The 19,472-nt window shown below is 36.2% G+C and overlaps 1 protein-coding gene across 1 annotated transcript; it reads right to left on the reverse strand.

Moving 5' to 3' along the window:
• Positions 1-16,481: 16,481 nt before the first annotated feature.
• On the reverse strand, positions 16,482-18,725 carry MTLN (mitoregulin). Its single transcript, XM_053709292.1, has 2 exons — positions 18,359-18,725; positions 16,482-16,615 (listed from the first exon to the last, which is right to left on the reverse strand). Exon 1 carries the CDS (start codon positions 18,582-18,584, stop codon positions 18,414-18,416), a length of 171 nt encoding a protein of 56 aa, XP_053565267.1. The 5' UTR covers positions 18,585-18,725; the 3' UTR covers positions 16,482-16,615; positions 18,359-18,413.
• Between the last annotated feature and the right edge of the window lie 747 nt (positions 18,726-19,472).

The raw sequence follows: 19,472 nt of genomic DNA on the forward strand, positions 1-19,472 counted from the left end.
TAGAGTTTGTCACTGAGCGCCTACTACAATGATGACCCTTAGCTTTAATAAAATGACCCCTAGCGGTCAGAGATTATATGGAGAATCAGAAGAAATATTATCAAAGCGCCAAATAACAATGGCAGGGTCTAAATGGTATACAATGAGTTTTATTCAAGCACTTGCATTTGAATAAAAATATAACAATGTAACAGTTTGGAAAATTTAATGTGACAATATAAAATGTGACAAATTTGAATAATATGATTAAAACATGTTACAATTAAAACAATAATCGAGGATCCAAGATTTTACAATATTTAAAATACCAAACTCCTTGGGAGATGACAAGAGTTGCAATAAAAAATACAAAATACAAATAACCAAATGACTTCTTGTAAGTAGGCCTATGGGCGTGTTGGAGCGGTGTTCTTAGTACCTTGAATCTAAGAAATGTATCTTACCCTAGTTTGCCGTGTGGTGAAAGATTGTAGGCTTGTTAGATATTATGTGTCAAAGTCGATAGTGCATTGAATAAAAGTCGATAGTGTATTGATTAAAAACAAACAAAATAAAAAAAAATTTTGAAAAATATTTTTTGAAAAATAGTGAAAAAACTGCACAAAAAAAGGATTAGCAGAGAACAGTGTAAACGGAAAAAAAATCCAGTAAAAGTACAAAACCGGTACTTATCTAAGTTCAACCCGTCTTCATAACTGATTGACAGTAAAAGTAATGTCAGTAAAAATATATAATAGTGAAAATGTGGTCTTCACAATTGTGCAAATATAATCCAGTGATCAAAATAAAAAGGAATTGTGATCCATAAAGTCAAGTGAAAAAGAGAAAAAAATGTCTGTTCAAATTGGTGTAAAACAGTCACACAGCCAAAAATGTGTATGTGATGATTATCCTCCAAGATTTGAGGGTGCAATGTGTCTTCTAAGCAATGAATTCAACTCGCTGCAGATAAAAGTCCTTCTGCCAAAAAAGAAATAAACAATAGTGTAGATGGTTTAAAAAGGATAATAATATTAAAATGTCACTCACCAGTCGACGCGTTTCGGTCATCCACTGACCTTTATCAAGACTGGTTTTTTAATGTAATTTGGGTCTTTTTATACCTTTGTTGGTAATTGCCAATTTTTCGTTATACCGGAAGTGAACCTCTCGACTTCCGGTTTCACGTAACTCCGATATTTCTTATGTTTCTTGGGTGCCGTGTATAACTTCTCAGATTGTTAGGCATTTTTCTCTATGTCTTCATCCCTATTTGTTTTATTTATTTTAAATAGCTGTGGGACAATTCTTTTGCGGATAACTTGTGTGCTCCCCTATTGGTTAGCCTTATTCACATAGTCCTTTCGATTGGCTAGATAGGGGGCGGGTTATAAGATATCCACTCTATTGGCCATTGGTAATGTTATAGGTAGCTGTGGTTACAGGACTGCTTGTCCGTTTTTTCAGCCTGCCTATTGGTTGCCATAAAATATACACACTCCTTAACGATTGGTTAAATTTGGAGGTGTGTAATGAATTGCAAAAATCTATTGGTTTCTGTGGATATGATACGAGAGAGATCGTTGTGTTAAATTTTTGTTAAATTTTTCAATACTGCCAACTATTATATATAAAAGATATCAGTTGGATTGTGTGAGCCTTAATAATCCTTTATAGCACATAGATTTGGATCTTAAATTGCTACAATATTCCGGAGTGTGTGTGAGTCCTATATGTGTCATCTTAAAGTGTACTAGTTGGACTTTATACAGAATATGACACGGAATGTTTACTTCACAATAATAGATTTAGTTTTTAACATGACTGCCTTCTAGGAAAGTAGACCCTGTACAATGTTCCTTGTGCTTATGATCAAACTTTATTAACTATTCTTGATCTTTTCAGCGGTTTTCCAAGTATATCACAACTTGAGTGTTGTATAATAAATTTAAGACTAATTTTCTGATTCTCCTATATGTGTTAAAATTTATAAAAATGTTTAATAAATTTAAAAACTTAGAATTTTTAAAAAAAAACTTTTATTCAAATGTATGATAGAAGAAGGGACTGTATCAATATTTCAGAGTAGCTAGCTTTTTATCTTCTTAATATATGTAGAATTTGAAAAACTTAGAATTTTTTTAAAAAAGGGATTTTATCACTATTTCAGAGTAGCTAGCTTTTTCATATATGTAGAATTTGAATATTCTTACGGTATTTATTGGTATTCAGTTCTTATTTAGCCTGAAAAGATATAATGAAACTAATCTGCAGAGACATATTAGAATTTGTAGAGGAGATAGTTATAATCTCGAATGTCAGAAGGGATTTTGAAAGGAAATTTCAAAAGGTTGTATCTTGGCTAGTCAATGTTCAATATATATTTTGACTTTTTCAACTAATTAGATTACTCAAAAGTTGCTTTTTCTTGATACGCTAAACTTGTATGTACGAGGATATATTAATCGTCCTATATGGGAGGATAACAATGTAAAATTTGGATTGGATTCACCCATGATTTTTCCATGGTGGTGGTCAAGATTTTTGACAGATATATCTATGGTATGACATATGTGTCTAGTGGGCTCAGGAGAGGTTTTACTCCCTAGGATCATTATTAAATATGGGCAACTATAAATAGATTCACTTCTAGGTCAGGGAAGAGATACAAAGGGAGAGCTCTTGTTTTCACATCTGGTTTTTATTCGTATGCCCTTGTAGTGGTTAGGTATTTTAACAGATATGTCTAATGGTGTGGCATACGTGTCTAGTGGGCTCAGGAGAAGCTTAGCCCCCTGGGATCACTATTATAATATGCACAACTTATAGATGGATTCATATCTAGGTCAGAGAAGAGATAAAAAGGGGAGAGCTCTTGCTTGCACATCTTGTTTTCATTCTTATGCCATTGTTTAATTTTCTGGTTTAATTATCGCCAGGTCAGATTAAGAAATATCATTCATCAGGGTGAATTCAGGGAGAAAGGACATCATCTCTTGTTATTATTTCCGTCAGTGTGTATCTGGGACCATTAATTTCCTTTTAGGAGCTGGAATGATTTAACGGGTCATCAAGTTTTCTCGCTCAAAAATTGGAAAGCATGATTTGTTCTACATTCCTTATCTTTCAAGGGTAGTTGAAGTTTAAGATCTTGTAAATTACTCCAATGATTATTCTAGATTTCTCCTTAGTTCAGATTTAATAAGTGGGACAAATCTTCTTTATTATTTAATCCTCTCGGAAAAAGACAATCTAAACGAAAGATCCATTTCGATTCTTCTGTGAGTAGTTTTTTCTCCTGGTTGCCTCCTCTCCAGTCCTTTGGTACTTTTTGTATTCCCATATATTTCAATGTTCTAATATCTCCAAGATGTTTTTCGGAGAAATGTTTATACAACACGGTCTCTTTGTTGAGTTTCTCAATGCACAACAAATGCTCACGTATTCTGTCCCTCAATGTCCTAGATGTTTGTCCCACATACTGGAGACCACAGGGACATTGGAGTAGGTACACAACGTTTTTATCTTGACAGCGTATTAGGTCCTTGATCTTATATTTTTCTTGATTGTTATGTGATTGGAATTCCGCGGATTTGCTACCACATTTACATGCCTTGCATGTATGGCAAGGGAAAAAACCTTTTACAGTTTTCCTGAATGTGTCTTTTATTTCAGATTTTTTGACCTTTTTTATGCTTGGGGCTAGTTTGTTTTTCAAATTGTTAGCCCTTCTATACACAAATTTTGGTCTTTGCGGTAGTTTTTCTCCGAGGATGTCATCATCCTTCAATATATTCCAATGCTTCTGGAAAATGTTCTCAATGATATGGCTGTTTTCACTGTATTCCGTTATTAATGGTATATTAAGGATCTCGTTGCTTTCGTTCCCACTTATCTTATCTTTATATTTGGTTAGTTCTTTTCTTTCAATTTTTTCTATTTCTTCTATCTTCTGGTCCAAGAATTTTTCATTATAGCCTCTCTCCAGGAATTTAGCCTTGATTATTTGGGCTTGTTCTTTCCATTTTTGAGGATCTGAGCAATTTTTCTTCATCCTTAAAAGTTGTCCCTTTGGGATGTTAGCTTTCCAATTTCTATGATGACAACTGGTTTGGTGGACATAGTTGTTACTGTCCACCTTTTTGAAATGAGTTGATGTACTAAGAACACCGCTCCAACACGCCCATAGGCCTACTTACAAGAAGTCATTTGGTTATTTGTATCTCGTTTTCTCAGTTCATGGGCAGTTATTTTGCGCCTTGGTTTTTCCACACGCTTCTTGCGACCCTGTTGACTATTTTGAATGAAACGCTTGATTGTTCGATGATCACGCTTCAGAAGCTTTGCAATTTTAAGAGTACTGCATCCCTCTGCAAGATATCTCACTATTTTTGACTTTTCTGAGCCTGTCAAGTCCTTCTTTTGACCCATTTTGCCAAAGGAAAGGAAGTTGCCTAATAATTATGCACACCTGATATAGGGTGTTGATGTCATTAGACCACACCCCTTCTCATTACAGAGACGCACATCACCTAATATGCTTAATTGGTAGTAGGCTTTCGAGCCTATACAGCTTGGAGTAAGACAACATGCATAAAGAGGATGATGTGGTCAAAATACTCATTTGCCTAATAATTCTGCACTCCCTGTAGATAGATAGATAGATAGATAGATAGATAGATAATGTACCAAAATACCATCAGATATATGTAGAAATATGTATCTGTGAATAAATAGAACATAGTCTTCTATGTGAAGAACATTGGAATGAGAAATATTCATATTTTTATGTTGGGTTAGCACACTTGTGAATATGCGATCGGATTTGCATGACTAGGGTCTACTTTTTTTGCTTCATTGACTTCTCCGGGGGAATACATTATCGCGCATGCAATATTCTAACTTCGGCTTTTTACGCACATCGAAAACAGTTTACTTTCTATTTGTAATATGAGCGCTAGCCAACGCACGCAAAAAGCTTGCTACTAACTGATATTCCCCTAGAGAATATGCAAGGGAGGAAAGAACAGGATGTGATGTCTCCTGTAGATCAGGAGATACTTTGTATTACAACAACTTTGCAAAATACAAACTGGTAATTTCATTTTTTGACATAATTTTAATGTTTTATTATATAGGTTTCATCAAAGAAAAACATTTTCTTTTGTTTAATTAAAAAATAAAATATATATTTTTCCAAATTAAAAATCCTTATATATTGTAAGTCTAAAAAGAAAGGTTATGAAGTTACAAAGACTTATGACAGTATATTGAATGTAATACTTATAATAAACCATGCTTGATTTGTTTGAAAACGCTTTAAAGGGACATTATGCACTAGATTTTTCTTTGCATAAATGTTTTGTAGATGATCCATTTATTTAGAGGTTTGTTGTTTATTTTTTAAATGTATAGTTTTACTTATTTTTAAATAACATTGTTTTGATTTTCAGACTCCTAGCCAAGCCCCAATGTTGTAGAAGTATACTGATGTATACCTCCTCCAGCTTACTCCTGTTTGTGTAAAGAGTCTTTTCATATGCAAAGGAAGGGGGAGGGTCTTCTATTTTCGCTATACAATCACTTTCAGTGGGTGTTCCAGCTAACATTTTTAACAGAGCTAAACTGGGAGCTTCTAAGAAAGTTTTAAAACATTTTATACTGGATTTTTATAACAGTATATGTGCATATTATTCTTTATAGTAGTGTATATTGCATGCAGTTATATGAAAATTGGTGTATACTGTCCCTTTAATAATAATGTATACTAGTTATGTTTGTAATATAGGCTGATCACTATTAGCAAATCATATCTGCTTGCCATTTACTAAATTGACCCCTATATCTCAAATAAAAAATGATTACACAAACACTACGTACAAGTAATTGAGCAGAGGCCTAGTATTACATTACATTATTTGTCTAGACACACGCTTCAAAGTCACACCCATGAACACATTCTTAAAAACTTGATAGCCATAACACTAGTGTGTGAGAATCCAAAAGTTGATACAAAATATAAAAAAATCATCCTATCAGAACATTTAGACCGAGTCCCATGATAAAGTTCAGCAATCAATACAGTCTACAAGTACACCATTTTGTCAGTTTTCATTATTCAGCTGGAATCTTGTTTGTTGTTCCTAAAATATAGTTGGCATCAGGTTCACTATCGAGGAGAACAAGGCACTTGTCTCTGCCCTGCAGCCAAACAACTCCAGGCTGTTTGGAGACCAGATGATCTATACCATTTCCTAAGTGAGACAAGGTATCTGGGTGTCTCTCATTGAAGCTATAAATTCAGTGTCAGACACTCGGAGGACCAAGTCGCAGGTGAGGAACAGACTTGGGGACATGAAGACCAGATTGCAGCGTATGGAGGCTCTCATGCGGCAGAGGGCTGGTGGTCGTTTCGGAGGTAATGGTGATGCACCAAAGACACCTCGATGACCACCAGTTCTTCAATGCTTTTAGGCGACCTTATGCCGCCTAATGGGCCTCCAACTCCCATCCCCACCTGCTTTACAACCGCCTTCAGTGGAGCGGGATAGATCACCTGTCTCTCCAAACAGAGAGGAGGAACCAGGTCCTTCAAGGTAGAGACCTATTGCCTCTCCCCAAGGGGACCTGATGCCCGAGCAGGTGATGGAGACTGGCCATGGTAAGTTGAAAAGATTTGGCTCAAAGCTTTTCATTGTTTGGCAACATATGTGTTCTGTTATAAATTACAGTATGTATTGTTAGAATTAATACGCACATACTGTTCACTGAACAAGAGTTTGCATTATTTAGATGTTTAGATTTCTAAACTGCACAATACGTTTAGGATTCCTAAAATGGGCACCTTAAATATAAGCAGAGTAGTTTCTGGGAATGCGCAGTAGAGTTCCAATACGAAATGGTGGACCCAATAATCTACTGCCATAATCAATTCTATAGCAAATATAGGCAGCACATGACATAACCATTAATACAATCATTGTTTGTATAACAAGTATTAACAAACAATATACATACATATTACATTCATTATTGTACCTTGAACTGTGGTTACATTCTCCTTCCCTTAACTGTCCTCTAATGTGAATGACCGTTACTCATGACGTCATTCTCGCGCCTACTGCAAAAATGTAAATACAACTTAAAACACTAATCTTTTTACAGAGGATGAGGTTTTGTTGGCATTATCAAAAATAAATGTAAACAAGTCCAAGGGTTTTAAAAGAAAGTCGATCAGTGCTAACTGCTCTGTTTAATCAGTCACTATTAACAGGAGAAAAACAGTTACCAGTATCAGCGCTTGGGTCCTGGTAGTTGGTAAGGGGTAAATATTGAAGAATGAGAAGCCGGTTTTAGCTGTTCTAAGTTGAAGGTGAAAATCCACAGGCTGGCTGGTGTGGACAAACCAGCTGATGATCCCGGAACCTCTGCTGTTCAGATCCGGGTGTGCCGCTGCCCGTAGTGGAAGGTGTGTGCTCTCAGGTGACACCCAATCAGAAACAGGAACTAGGACAGAATGGAAGACAGGTGCAGCCCAATTCAAGTGCAGGATAATTTATCAGGACATAAGTGCAAGTACACAATACATACTCACAAACGTTTAGGAGATAAAACAGCAAAATGGGTTAAAATGATCCCTCCAGTTAGGTAATCGAATTCACAGCCCAGGCACGAACATCTCAGTCGAATAATACCAAGTCTGGGTGAGAGGTGCTGGAACTAAAATTACTCCTGGTGGTACAATACAGATAACTCTACATACGTTTCTTCTGAGTTCGCTCAGACTTTTTCAAGAGTATAATCAAAATGACAATAAGCTGAAACTATTAACAGGAGCTGTTCCAGATGATTGGAGAATAGCAAATGTAGTACCTTATCATAAAAAGTAGTAGGGAAGAATCTGGCAACTACAGGCCAGTTAGTTTAACTTCAGTAGTAGGAAAATTAATAGAAAGTCTCTTGAAAGAAAGAATTATGACTTACATAAAGAGAAACAATTTAGAGGACCAAAATCAACATGATTTTACTTCAGGGAGATTATGTCAGACTAATCTAATTGACTTATTTGATTATGTAACAAAAGTATAAGACCAGGGTTTAGCAATTGATGTAGCATATCTAGATATCAGCAAAGCCTTTGACACTTTCCCACACAACAAACTAATTCACAAACTGCATCTCCTTGGTCTAGAGTAAAAAAGCTGTGAACTGGGTAGAATCCTGACTTAGAGGGACAGTCTAGTCCAAAATAAACTTTCATGATTCAGATATAGGGGTATATTTAACATAGTGCGAGCGGACATGATACAATGTAGCGTATCATGTCCGCTGCACATCGATAAATGCCAACTCGGCATTTATCATTGCACCAGCAGTTCTTGTGAACTGCTGGTGCAATGCCGCCCCCTGCAGATTTGCGGCCAATCGGCCACTAGCAGGGGGTGTCAGTAAACCCGATCGTATTCGACCGGGTTGATTTCTGTCCGCGGCCCCAGAGCAGACAGACAAGTTATGGAGCAGCGGTCTTTAGACCGCTTCTTCATAACGTCTGTTTCCGGCGAGCCTGAAAGCTCGCTGGAAACAAGGGGCATCAAGTTCCATAAGGAGCTTGATAAATCAGCCCCAGAGAATGTAATTTTAAACAATTTTAAAATGTACTTTTATGACCAATTTTGCTTTGTTCTCTTGGTATTCTTAGTTGAAACTAAACCTAGGAGGTTCATATGCTAATTTCTAAGACCTTGGAGGTTGCCGCTTCTCTCATGGCATTTTTACAGTTTTTCACCATTAGAGGGCGTTAGGTCATGTGTGTCATATAGATAACACTGTACTCACGCACGGGGAGTTATAGGGAGCCAGCACTGATTGGCTAAAATGGATGTCTGTCAAAAGAACTGAAATAAGGGGGCAGTTTGCAGAGGTTTAGATACAAGGTAATCACATAGGTAAAATGTGTATTTATATAACTGCATTGGTTATGCAAAACTAGGGAATGGTAATAAAGGGATTATCTATCTTTTTAACAATAAAAATTCTGGTGTAGACTGTCCCTTTAAGTATAGAAAACAGTGTCCTGGTAAATGTAGTACATTTAGCAGAGGGGGCTGTTACTAGTGGTGTTTCACAGGGGTCAGTTCTGGGCCTTATTTGTTTAACATATTTATCAGAGATATCAGCAAGGGGCTGCAAGAGAAAGTATGTCTGTTTGCAGATTATACAAAAAACTGTAATAAAGTAGATATGTTCCAGAGGGGTAGACAAAATGAGAAGTGATATACAACAATTGGAGGATTGGACAAATGACTGGGATCTAAAGTTTAACATTGCAAAGTATAAAATTAAGCATTTAGGGAAGAAAACTCCAAACGTTAATTACAGACTCAATGACACTTTACTCACTGTTACAAATCAGGAACGGGATTTGGGAATTATTATTTCAGATGATTTAAACTTTAGTAAACAAAGGCCAGCAAAATGATTGGATGTATTGGTAGAGGTATTTGCAGCAGATATAGTAAGGTTCTTATGCCACTTTACAGATCATTAGTTAGGCCTCATCTTGAGTATTGTGTGCAGTTCTGGAGGCCATATCTTCAAAAGGATATAAACAAACTTGAATCTGTGCAAAGGAGGGCTACCAAAATGTTACATGGTCTAAAAATAAAATGTTCCAGGAAAGGCTCAATGACCTAAATATGTATAGCTTAGAGGAGAGAAGGGAAAGAGGTGATATGATAGCAAGTATATTAAAGGGCTTAGTAAAGCTGAGGAAGTGAGTATTTTACATAAAAAGAAAAATTCAAGAACAAGTGGTCATGATCTCAAGCTGAAGGGTAGTATATATTCAAGAGTAATTTGAAGAATCACTTTACACAAAGAGTGATTGATTTATGGAATAAACTTCCACAAGAGGTAGTAGTGACAAACACAGTGGGGGACTTTAAAAATGCATGGGACAAGCATAAGGCTATCCTACAAAGTAGATAAGTTTATACTTTTAGGAAATATTGGGCAGACTTTCTGGGTCTATGGCTCTTATCTACCGTCAATATATATATTTCTGTTTCTATATGGCTTGTAAAAAAAACAACATCACTTAGCTGTGAATATAGAACACTTCTGTCACAGGGTACAAGAATTCTTAAATTCCAACATGGCGGCACCCAGTGTGAAGATGCATAATTTTTCAATGGTTAAAATAACATCTTTGAAGACAGATGCAGTGACAGGAGGAAAACCCAATAGCATGGTAGTAGTAACCCTGTCATTGTAGCTGTGCCCAGAAGTTTAATGTCCCTTTAATAGGAGAGGCATATTTGTATATGCAATTTTCATTTATGCTCTCACAAGTGTACTCAACAACCATTATTTGTTTAACCCCTTAACGACACGCGTCGTACAGGGTACGTCTTGCACAAACTGGTCTTTAAAGACCAGCGACGTACCCTGTACGACGTTGGGGTTGAAAGCCTCTGGAAGCGATCCTGATCGTTTCCAGTCACTTTCCGGTTATTGTAGTGATGCCTCGATATCGAGGCATCACTGCAATAACATTTTTCCCCATCCGATGCAGAGAGAGCCACTCTGTGGCCCTCTCTGCACCGGACATCGATGCCGCGATCGTTGGTGGGTGGGAGCAGACGTGGGAGGCGGGTGGGCGGCGATTGATGGCTTACCGGTGGGCGGGATTGTGGGCGGGATTGCTGGGGGGCGCGCACGGACGCGCGCGCGTGCACAGGGGAGGCGGGCGAGCGCGTGCACGGGGAGGGAGCGGGTGGGAACCATTACACTATGGAACAGTGGTTTCTAATTAGAGGGAGAGAGGGGGGATAAATATGTTAATCGAAGGGATCTGGGAGGGGGTGGGGGTTTAGTCTTGGGGGGGAAGCTACACTACAGAAAAGTGGGGAAAAAATAAAAAATATACATTTTTTTTGTAAACTGGGTACTGGTAGATGGCTCCCAATAATGTAGAGGGGGAGGGTTAGAGAGCTGTTTGGGGGGGATCAGGGAGGTTTGGGGCTAAGAGGGATCCTACACAGCAGCATATGTAAATATGCTCCAAAAAAAAAAAAGAAAAAAAAAAGATACTTTTTATTTTAGTACTGGCAGACTTTCTGCCAGTACTTAAGATGGCGGGGACAATTGTGGGGTGGGGGAGGGAAGAGAGCTGTTTGGGAGGGATCAGTGGGTCTGATGTGTCAGGTGGGAGGCTGATCTCTACACTAAAGCTAAAATTAACCCTGCAAGCTCCCTACAAGATCCCTAATTAACCCCTTCACTGCTAGCCATAATACACGTGTGATGTGCAGCAGCATTTAGCAGCCTTCTAATTACCAAAAAGCATTGCCAAAGCCATATATGTCTGCTATTTCTGAACAAAGGGGATACCAGAGAAGCATTTACAACCATTTGTGCCATAATTGCACAAGCTGTTTGTAAATAATTTCAGTGAGAAACCTAAAATTGCGAAAAAAATTACGTTTTTTTTTAAATTTGATCGCATTTGGCGGTGAAATGGTGGCATTAAATTTACCAAAATGGGCCTAGATCAATACTTTGGGTTGTCTACTACACTACACTAAAGCTAAAATTAACTCTACAAGCTCCCTACATGCTCCCTAATTAACCCCTTCACTGCTGGGCATAAAACACGTGTGGCGCGCAGTGGCATTTAGCAGCCTTCTAATTACCAAAAAGCAACGCCAAAGCCATATAAGTCTGCTATTTCTGAACAAAGGGGATCCCAGAGAAGCACTTACAACCATTTATGCCATAATTGCACAAGTTGTTTGTAAATAATTTCTGTGAGAAACCTAAAGTTTGTGAAAAAGTTACCATTTTTTTTTATTTGATCGCATTTGGCGGTGAAATGGTGGCATGAAATATACCAAAATGGGCCTAGATCAATACTTTGGGATGTCTTCTAAAAAAAAATATATACATGTCAAGGGATATTTAGGTATTCCCGACAGATATCAGGGTTCCAATGTAACTAGCGCTCATTTTGAAAAAAAGTGGTTTTGAAATAGCAAAGTGCTACTTGTATTTATGGCCCTATAACTTGCAAAAAAAGCAAAGAAGATGTAAACATTGGGTATTTCTAAACTCAGGACAAATTTTAGAAACTATTTAGCATGGTTGTTTTTTGGTGGTTGTAGATGTGTAACAGATTTTGGGGGTCAAAGTTAGAAAAAGTGTGTTTTTTTCCATTTTTTCCTCATATTTTATAATATTTTTAATAGTAAATTATAAGATATGATGAAAATAATGGTATCTTTAGAAAGTCCATTTAGTGGCGAAAAAAACGGTATATAATATGTGTGGGTACAGTAAACGAGTAAGAGGAAAATTACTGCTAAACACAAACACCGCAGAAATGTAAAAATAGCCCTGGTCCTTAAGGGAAAGAAATTGAAAAATGGCCGTGTCCTTAAGGGGTTAATTCAAACTCCTAATAAAAATCTAATTAAAAAAAATCTTCCAAAAGTGTCTGTTTAATAGCTAATACTTACATTGATATCCAACTAATGTAGCCCTTGTATTAAAGGGACACTGAACCCAAAAAAAAAATTATTTTGTGATTCAGATAGAGCATGCAATTTTAAGCAACTTTCTAATTTACTCCTATTATCAATTTTTCTTTGTTGCCTTGCTAGCTTTATTTTAAAAAGAGGGCATCTAAGCTTTTTTTTTTTGGTTCAGACACTGGACAGGACTTTTTTTATTGGTGGATGAATTTATCCCCAAATCAGCAAGAGCAACCCAGGTTGTTCACCAAAAATGGGCCGGCATCTAAACTTACATTCTTGCATTTCAAATAAAGATACCAAGAGAATAAATAAAATTTGATAATAGGAGTAAATTAGAAAGTTGCTTAAAATGTCAAGCTCTATCTCAATCACGAAAGAAAACATTTGGGTACAGTGTCCCTTTAAGTAATGAATGGTCATAAAAGTATACGTTACCAATTTTTTTATAAATCCCTGAAGGATATAATTACTATATTTTATATTGTTATATGTAGAAGGCAATATGTGGGTCTCACCACTGGGGAGGTGCGATCCCATCATATCAGAGAACACCTCAGTCATATTAAGTGTGAACGTGAATGCTTGATTCTTGCCAAAAACTTTAAACATATACATAATAAAAAAGTGAATAACTTTAAATGGCAGGAAATTGAACAGGTTACTCAGGAGATAGGCTAGAGTTACTTAGTCGCCGTGAGATGTTCTGGATATTCAAGTTGCAAACCTGACTAGCTCACAGTTTCAACATAATAAACTGTTAGGAAATAATTATTGGATAAGTTGTAGCCTTTGAATGCTGCTCCTGCAATTTGTATGTTCCATTAAGATATACTTTTTATTCATATATGTACATTAGGTGCTTATGCAAACACATGTTCATGATATGTAGAATACACCCATGTATCTCATGAAGCATTTAAAGGACCAGTAAACACAGCATATTTGCATAATCAACAAATGCAAGATAACAAGACAATACAATAGCATTTACTCTGAATTTCAAATGAGTAGTAGATTCTTTTCTAACACATTTTAAAGTTATATATATTTCCACTCCCCCTGTACCATGTGATAGCAATCAGCCAATCACAAATACATATACGTATAGTCTGAGTTCTTGCACATGCTCAGTAGGAGCTGGTGACTCAAAAAAAGTGTAAATATAAAAGACTGTGCACATTTTTTTTAATGGAAGTAAATTGGAAAGTTGTTTAAAATTACATGCTGTATCTGAATCATGAAAATGTTATAAAACCTGAGTGTCCCTTTAAGTTAACCTATGGAACATATTTCAGACCTTTATCCAGTTGATTTAAATTTTAATACTCAGCGTCATTAGTCAAAACTATCATTGTTCACAAACTTCATGTGAGATATTCTTTCATTCATTTACATATTTATTTACTACATGGTTGTATTAAAATTTAGGTTGTTATATAAACCAAACGTGGACTCCTTGCCCAGTGTGCTTAGAGGAATGTGGCTGCACCTCACTGACGAGGCTGAAACGATCGTCTGGGGTCGTCATGTTCCTTATTCAGAGGAGAATTGCCTGGTATTTTGGGGCTGGACTGACCTTACTTGGCGGGATCAGACTGATATACTTAAGGAAAGTTTTCCTTTGTGAAAAGCACACTGGTCTAAAAGAGGCTGCTTCTGGGTGGTAAATTGCCATAGAACTAGCTAATGAGCTGTTGTTCGTTCCTGGTAGAGCGCTTCTCTCTTTGTATGCAGATAGGTCGTTATATAGTTCGCTTTCAGCGTAAGAGTTGATCATATGGCACTAGATTCAAATTATAATAATAAATAAAATGAAACTATTTTTTTTAATTAATTTTTATGTATTATGTTTCCTTTTAGTATACTACTAGATGTATAGTTTATATTATGTGAGCCCTATATTTGATACATAGTTACACATTACTGATAGTGTAGCCTAGTGACGCTCTTTGCTCTCAGCGTTTAATGAAAGTGTTCTCATGTAGCAGTATTATTATTATCATAATATCAACATTTAGTCTTATAAAAATTGGTCTATCGTGGGATAAGTATAATACGCCTACTCAAATTAATATAGATGTTAGAAATTCAAGTATCTGTCTATTTAAATGTATTTTGTATTGACTTGATTATATAAGGGTGTTTGAACTAGGTTAAAAAGCCAATAGGTGTCATGTATAGTTCATATTAATGTTTACACAAAGCATTTGGTCTATTCCTATTTAATACGAGTATATGCACCTTAGGTCATTGATGTTTCACCAATTAGAAACCACTGACATATCTACTTAGGATTCAACTAGCCACTACTGGACATAATCTTTAACTAGAAACACGTCAGCTGTCTGTGGTTGCACACCTGTGTTCACTGAAGTTCTAAAGATATTTTTCTATTTTAACATACTGTGTTCTTTTTATATTTTGAATAAATTAATTTTTATCCCTGGATTGAGTCAGTCTGTGATTTTGAGCTCTGCAACATTTGTATTCACCCACAGGACTTTTTTTTATTATTAACTTTACCAATGGTCACTTATGTGTCTCCTTAAAGGGACACTGAACCCAACATTTTTCTTTCATGATTCAAATAGAGCATGCAATTTTAAGCTACTTTCTAATTTATTCCTATTATCAATTTTTCTTCGTTCTCTTGTTATCTTTATTTTAAAAAGAAGACATCAGCTTTTTTTTTAAGTCAGAACTCTGGACAGCACTTTTTTTATTGGAGGATGAGTTTATCCACCAATCAGCAAGAACAACCCAGGTTGATCACCAAAAATGGGCCGGCATCTAAACTTAATTTCTTGCATTTCAAATAAAGATACCAAGAAAATGAAGAAAATTTGATAATAGGAGTAAATTAGAAAGTTGCTTAAAATGTCATGCTCTATCTGAATCGCGAAAGAAAATATTTGGGTAGTGTCCCTTTAAGTATGCAGTATGGGTAATAATCTGCAGTTTAGTACCCTATATAACTGTATCTGTGAACTATACAAGCATATTATCTCCTTTAAAGCTCAAGGTTTTAAATGAGATCAGATTTAGTGGATCAAATAGGGAAAAAAACGGAATGTGTTTTATATAGAAAACAAGTAAGATAAAACTATAATGAAAGTGTAGGAAGCAAAATGCATATAGTAAGCAGGAAGGGATTAACCCATTGGCTGATTTATCAGCTTCTTACAACTCAAGGGATTACAGAAGTTCCCTCTTCCTGAAAGTGATGAATGCAGCCAACCCTGGAAAAACATAGCAGACCTGACTTTGCAGATGCCCTACAATGGGCTGTAATGATCCTTTGCCCAGCATTGGCTGTCACTTACTTTGACTGGATGGGGGTAGGGGCAAGCAATTAACCTTCCTACCTGCTCTCCTCCCCGTACCCTCTACGCCAATTCCACCTTCTGTGGGAGCAGAAGTATTCCTAAGTACAGGGCATGTACACACTGGCTAAATGTGCGAGCCAGAGCACATTAAATGATGATAAACCCTCAACCTCATCCTCCTCTGGCCACACAGTATGTAGTCTTTGGGAATGTGTGTAAGAGTGCCTAGTGCAATTGCGTTACAATTAAAGCAGAGAGCATGAGTTTATGGTAAGTAGAACAGCATGGACAGAGCTCACAAATACAATTAACGGTCACTTCAAAATGACGTGCCTCTCTCTGTACTCAGAGGCTATGACAGCACAGCATAAATGTTGAAGATGGGCTGATATGACTCATGGCTAGCCAAAAAAACAAATTGTGTGCATATTAGAGAGGTGCAGGTCTCAACCCTGTACATCTCTACTTTAATGGAGCGGGCAGCAGGGTCCATTTTTATGTGTCCCTGGCAATCAAATTTGTCAAGCCCTGTTATAATAGAAATTCCGCCTGATATTTTAAACAAATTTATCAAGCCAAGATCTAGGACTAATTTAATAAACCATATATTAACATTTTTTATTGCCAATATGAAAGAAGGCAGTTTTATTCAGCAATATGGCATTTATTTCATTAACCTATAAAATATCTTATTTATAAAATAGAGGGAATATACATATTTTTAAAGAAAAACACATAGCAGCCGAATCATTTCTGTCCATCGAATATTGCAGTAGTCTAAAAGAAAAGAAAAAAGGCAATTATGTTACAAATCTTACCAATTTTGTCAATCAATAGTAAAACTGTATAAGTAAGTCTCTTAGCTCTTGGATTACAACAGACAAATTAGTGCAATTTTCTTTTTTTCAGTATTGAAATGATCAGGAAAAAGTATAACAGATTTATTATACCTCCACAATAAAAGATTCTTCATCTCTGTTTAAACCACTATACATTTAGGGCCTTTTTTCAGTGTGTTCTCTGCAAGAATGCATGGGCATATGTGTAAATATAGCGTATATGCACGTAGCCATTTATGCTGCAAGTGATTTGGATTGACAACACAGAGCCATCTACTGTATCTCCTAGACAATTAAAAACCATGAAGGTGTGCACATAGAGCGCACATAAAAGCAGGAGCCCACACACTGAGCAGTTCATTTACATAATCATTATAATCAGAAATGTAATTGAAAAAAACTACCTCAACTGACCTAAAAAATACTAGAAAATAATGTTTTATAGTAGTCAGTAGTATTCTTACCTACAGTTCCTATTATGAAACACTGTATGTGTCTGCAAAATGGAACATATCACACATTACCATTTTAAAGAGCATACCTAGGTCTGTCGCTAATTTGACATACCTAGGTATAATAAAATAAATTTGCCAACAGTTTATTTGTACATCACTTTGAATTTCTCCTCTTAAAGAGAAATTAAACCCAAATGTTATTCAAATAGAGCATACAGTTTTAAACAACTTTCCAGTTTACCTCTATTATCAAATTTGCTTCCTTCTATTACTATCCTTTCTCGAAAAGCATATCTAGGTAGGCTCAGGAGCAGCAATGCACTACTGGGAGCTAGCTGCTAATTGATGGCTACACATATATGCCTCTTGTCATTTGCTTACCTGATGTGTTCAGCTAGATCCCAGTAGTGAATTGCTGCTCCTTCAACAAACAATAACAAGAGAATGAAGCAACTTTGATCATAGAAGTAAAAAGAAAAGTTGTTTATGACAGAAAAAAAAGGATAGGCTTCATGTTCCTTTAACTGGTATGTTGAATGTATTGTACCTTTTGAGTACTACATTGTATGAAGTGTGAAACATTGGTGTTCACAGAAACGTCTCCATAAGGAGGTTAAAACAATAAAATATCCTTGATCTAACTAAATCAATGTAAACAAAGAAATTATATTATTGTTTTAACAATATTTAACTCTAAATCAAGAATCTAAACAAATAATTTAGCAATTTTTGTTTATTTTTTCACAAAAGACACTGTTTTAGAATCATAACCCTTGACTTCTAGAATTGTATTTTTTTTTCTTACATCAACCCTCTCCTAGCACAGGAGACCCCCTAAAGTTTTACATAGGCTAGAGTTAGGGGCTGTCTTATTGCCCATCCCTACAATTATATACTGACTGGTGGGTTTGATCCGTAACCTCGTTATACACTTGTATTAGTTTGTCATATTGATATCTTAAATTTACGTAGTAATATCTTCACTGCCAATTATCGTAACATGAATACATTTTCTAGTACTATACAAAATTAAATAAACAACAGTAAAAAAGTAAAACACAGTGACAAGTTGACTAAAAATTATATTAAATGCACGGGGAAATACTAATTTAAACAACTAAATTTAAGTACTATAACAAATTTAAAAAATGTTAATAAACTCACTGTTGTCAATACAAGAGTCATACGTGCATATTTTGTACCCAATTCTCTATATTGTTCCTCACCTCCTGTATGAATAAGATGAACGTCATTCAGTCGCGTGTATCTGCTGGGACCAACTTAGGAGAGGTCTAACTTCTTTTGTGTCTCTACTAGTTTGTCCTGCAGCCTCTTCTTCCGCCAGTCCAGGTATCGCCTCCTCATTCGGTTTGCCTGCCAGCCCACTAGCACCCCGCTGGCGAACGACACAAGCACGGCCACCTGTAAACTACGCTCCGACACCTCATTCATGGCACACGGTGTGTAATAGGACCTAGCAGCCTTCTCAATCCACCAAGGTCCACCTCTTCTCTCTACTCCTACAAGGTCACCAGCTCAACCTTTAGCCACCGAGAAAGGTCTAGCTGCAAAGTAGTCTAACTGCAGACTGGACTGGAGCTCCACTCTAGACAGGAAACATGTGACCTCCACTGACTCTAGACAGGAAACACGTGACCTCCACTCAAAGCTTTTTTTTTTTTTTTTAATCAACTTTAATGTAACAAACAACGTATAGGCAATCATTCTGAAAACGAAACATTTTGCAGCTTTCTTGTTCTTCTTAATGTGCACTCACAGTGGTTTATGCTGATTGTCATTTATAAGGTAACCACTGTGAGTGCACATTAAAGGGACATTAAACACTTTGAGATGGTAATATAAAATGATACATTGTATATAATAAAACAGCTCTGCAATATACTTTCATTATTTATTTTGCCCTCTTTGCCTGTAATTCCATTCTGAAATTGTGAGCTTTTCAATTCCTGTTAGAAATGGAAGTGCAGAACACTGTTAAATCCAGCACAACCATTGGCTGCACACTCTAATGACCTATGTATAACTGTCCCTAATTGGCCACAGCAGAGAAGGTAACACAAGTTACAACATGGCAGCTCCCAGTGTTTTATAGACACTAAAACTTTACACTTATTTTGTCACTTTTTAAACAACTAATGAAACTTTAAAAAATACATCTACATGTTAGTCATGGACTAATCTTTTCTTTGAATGCATCATTCTATCTATCATGTATTTAGTGTTTAATGTCCCTTTAAGAAGAACAAGAAAGCTGCAAAATGTTTCGTTTTCAGAATGATTGTCTATAGGTTGTTTGTTACATTAAAGTAGATAAAAAAA

The sequence above is a fragment of the Bombina bombina genome, chromosome 4 (genome assembly GCF_027579735.1).
Source record: "Bombina bombina isolate aBomBom1 chromosome 4, aBomBom1.pri, whole genome shotgun sequence".
NCBI lineage: Eukaryota > Metazoa > Chordata > Amphibia > Anura > Bombinatoridae > Bombina > Bombina bombina.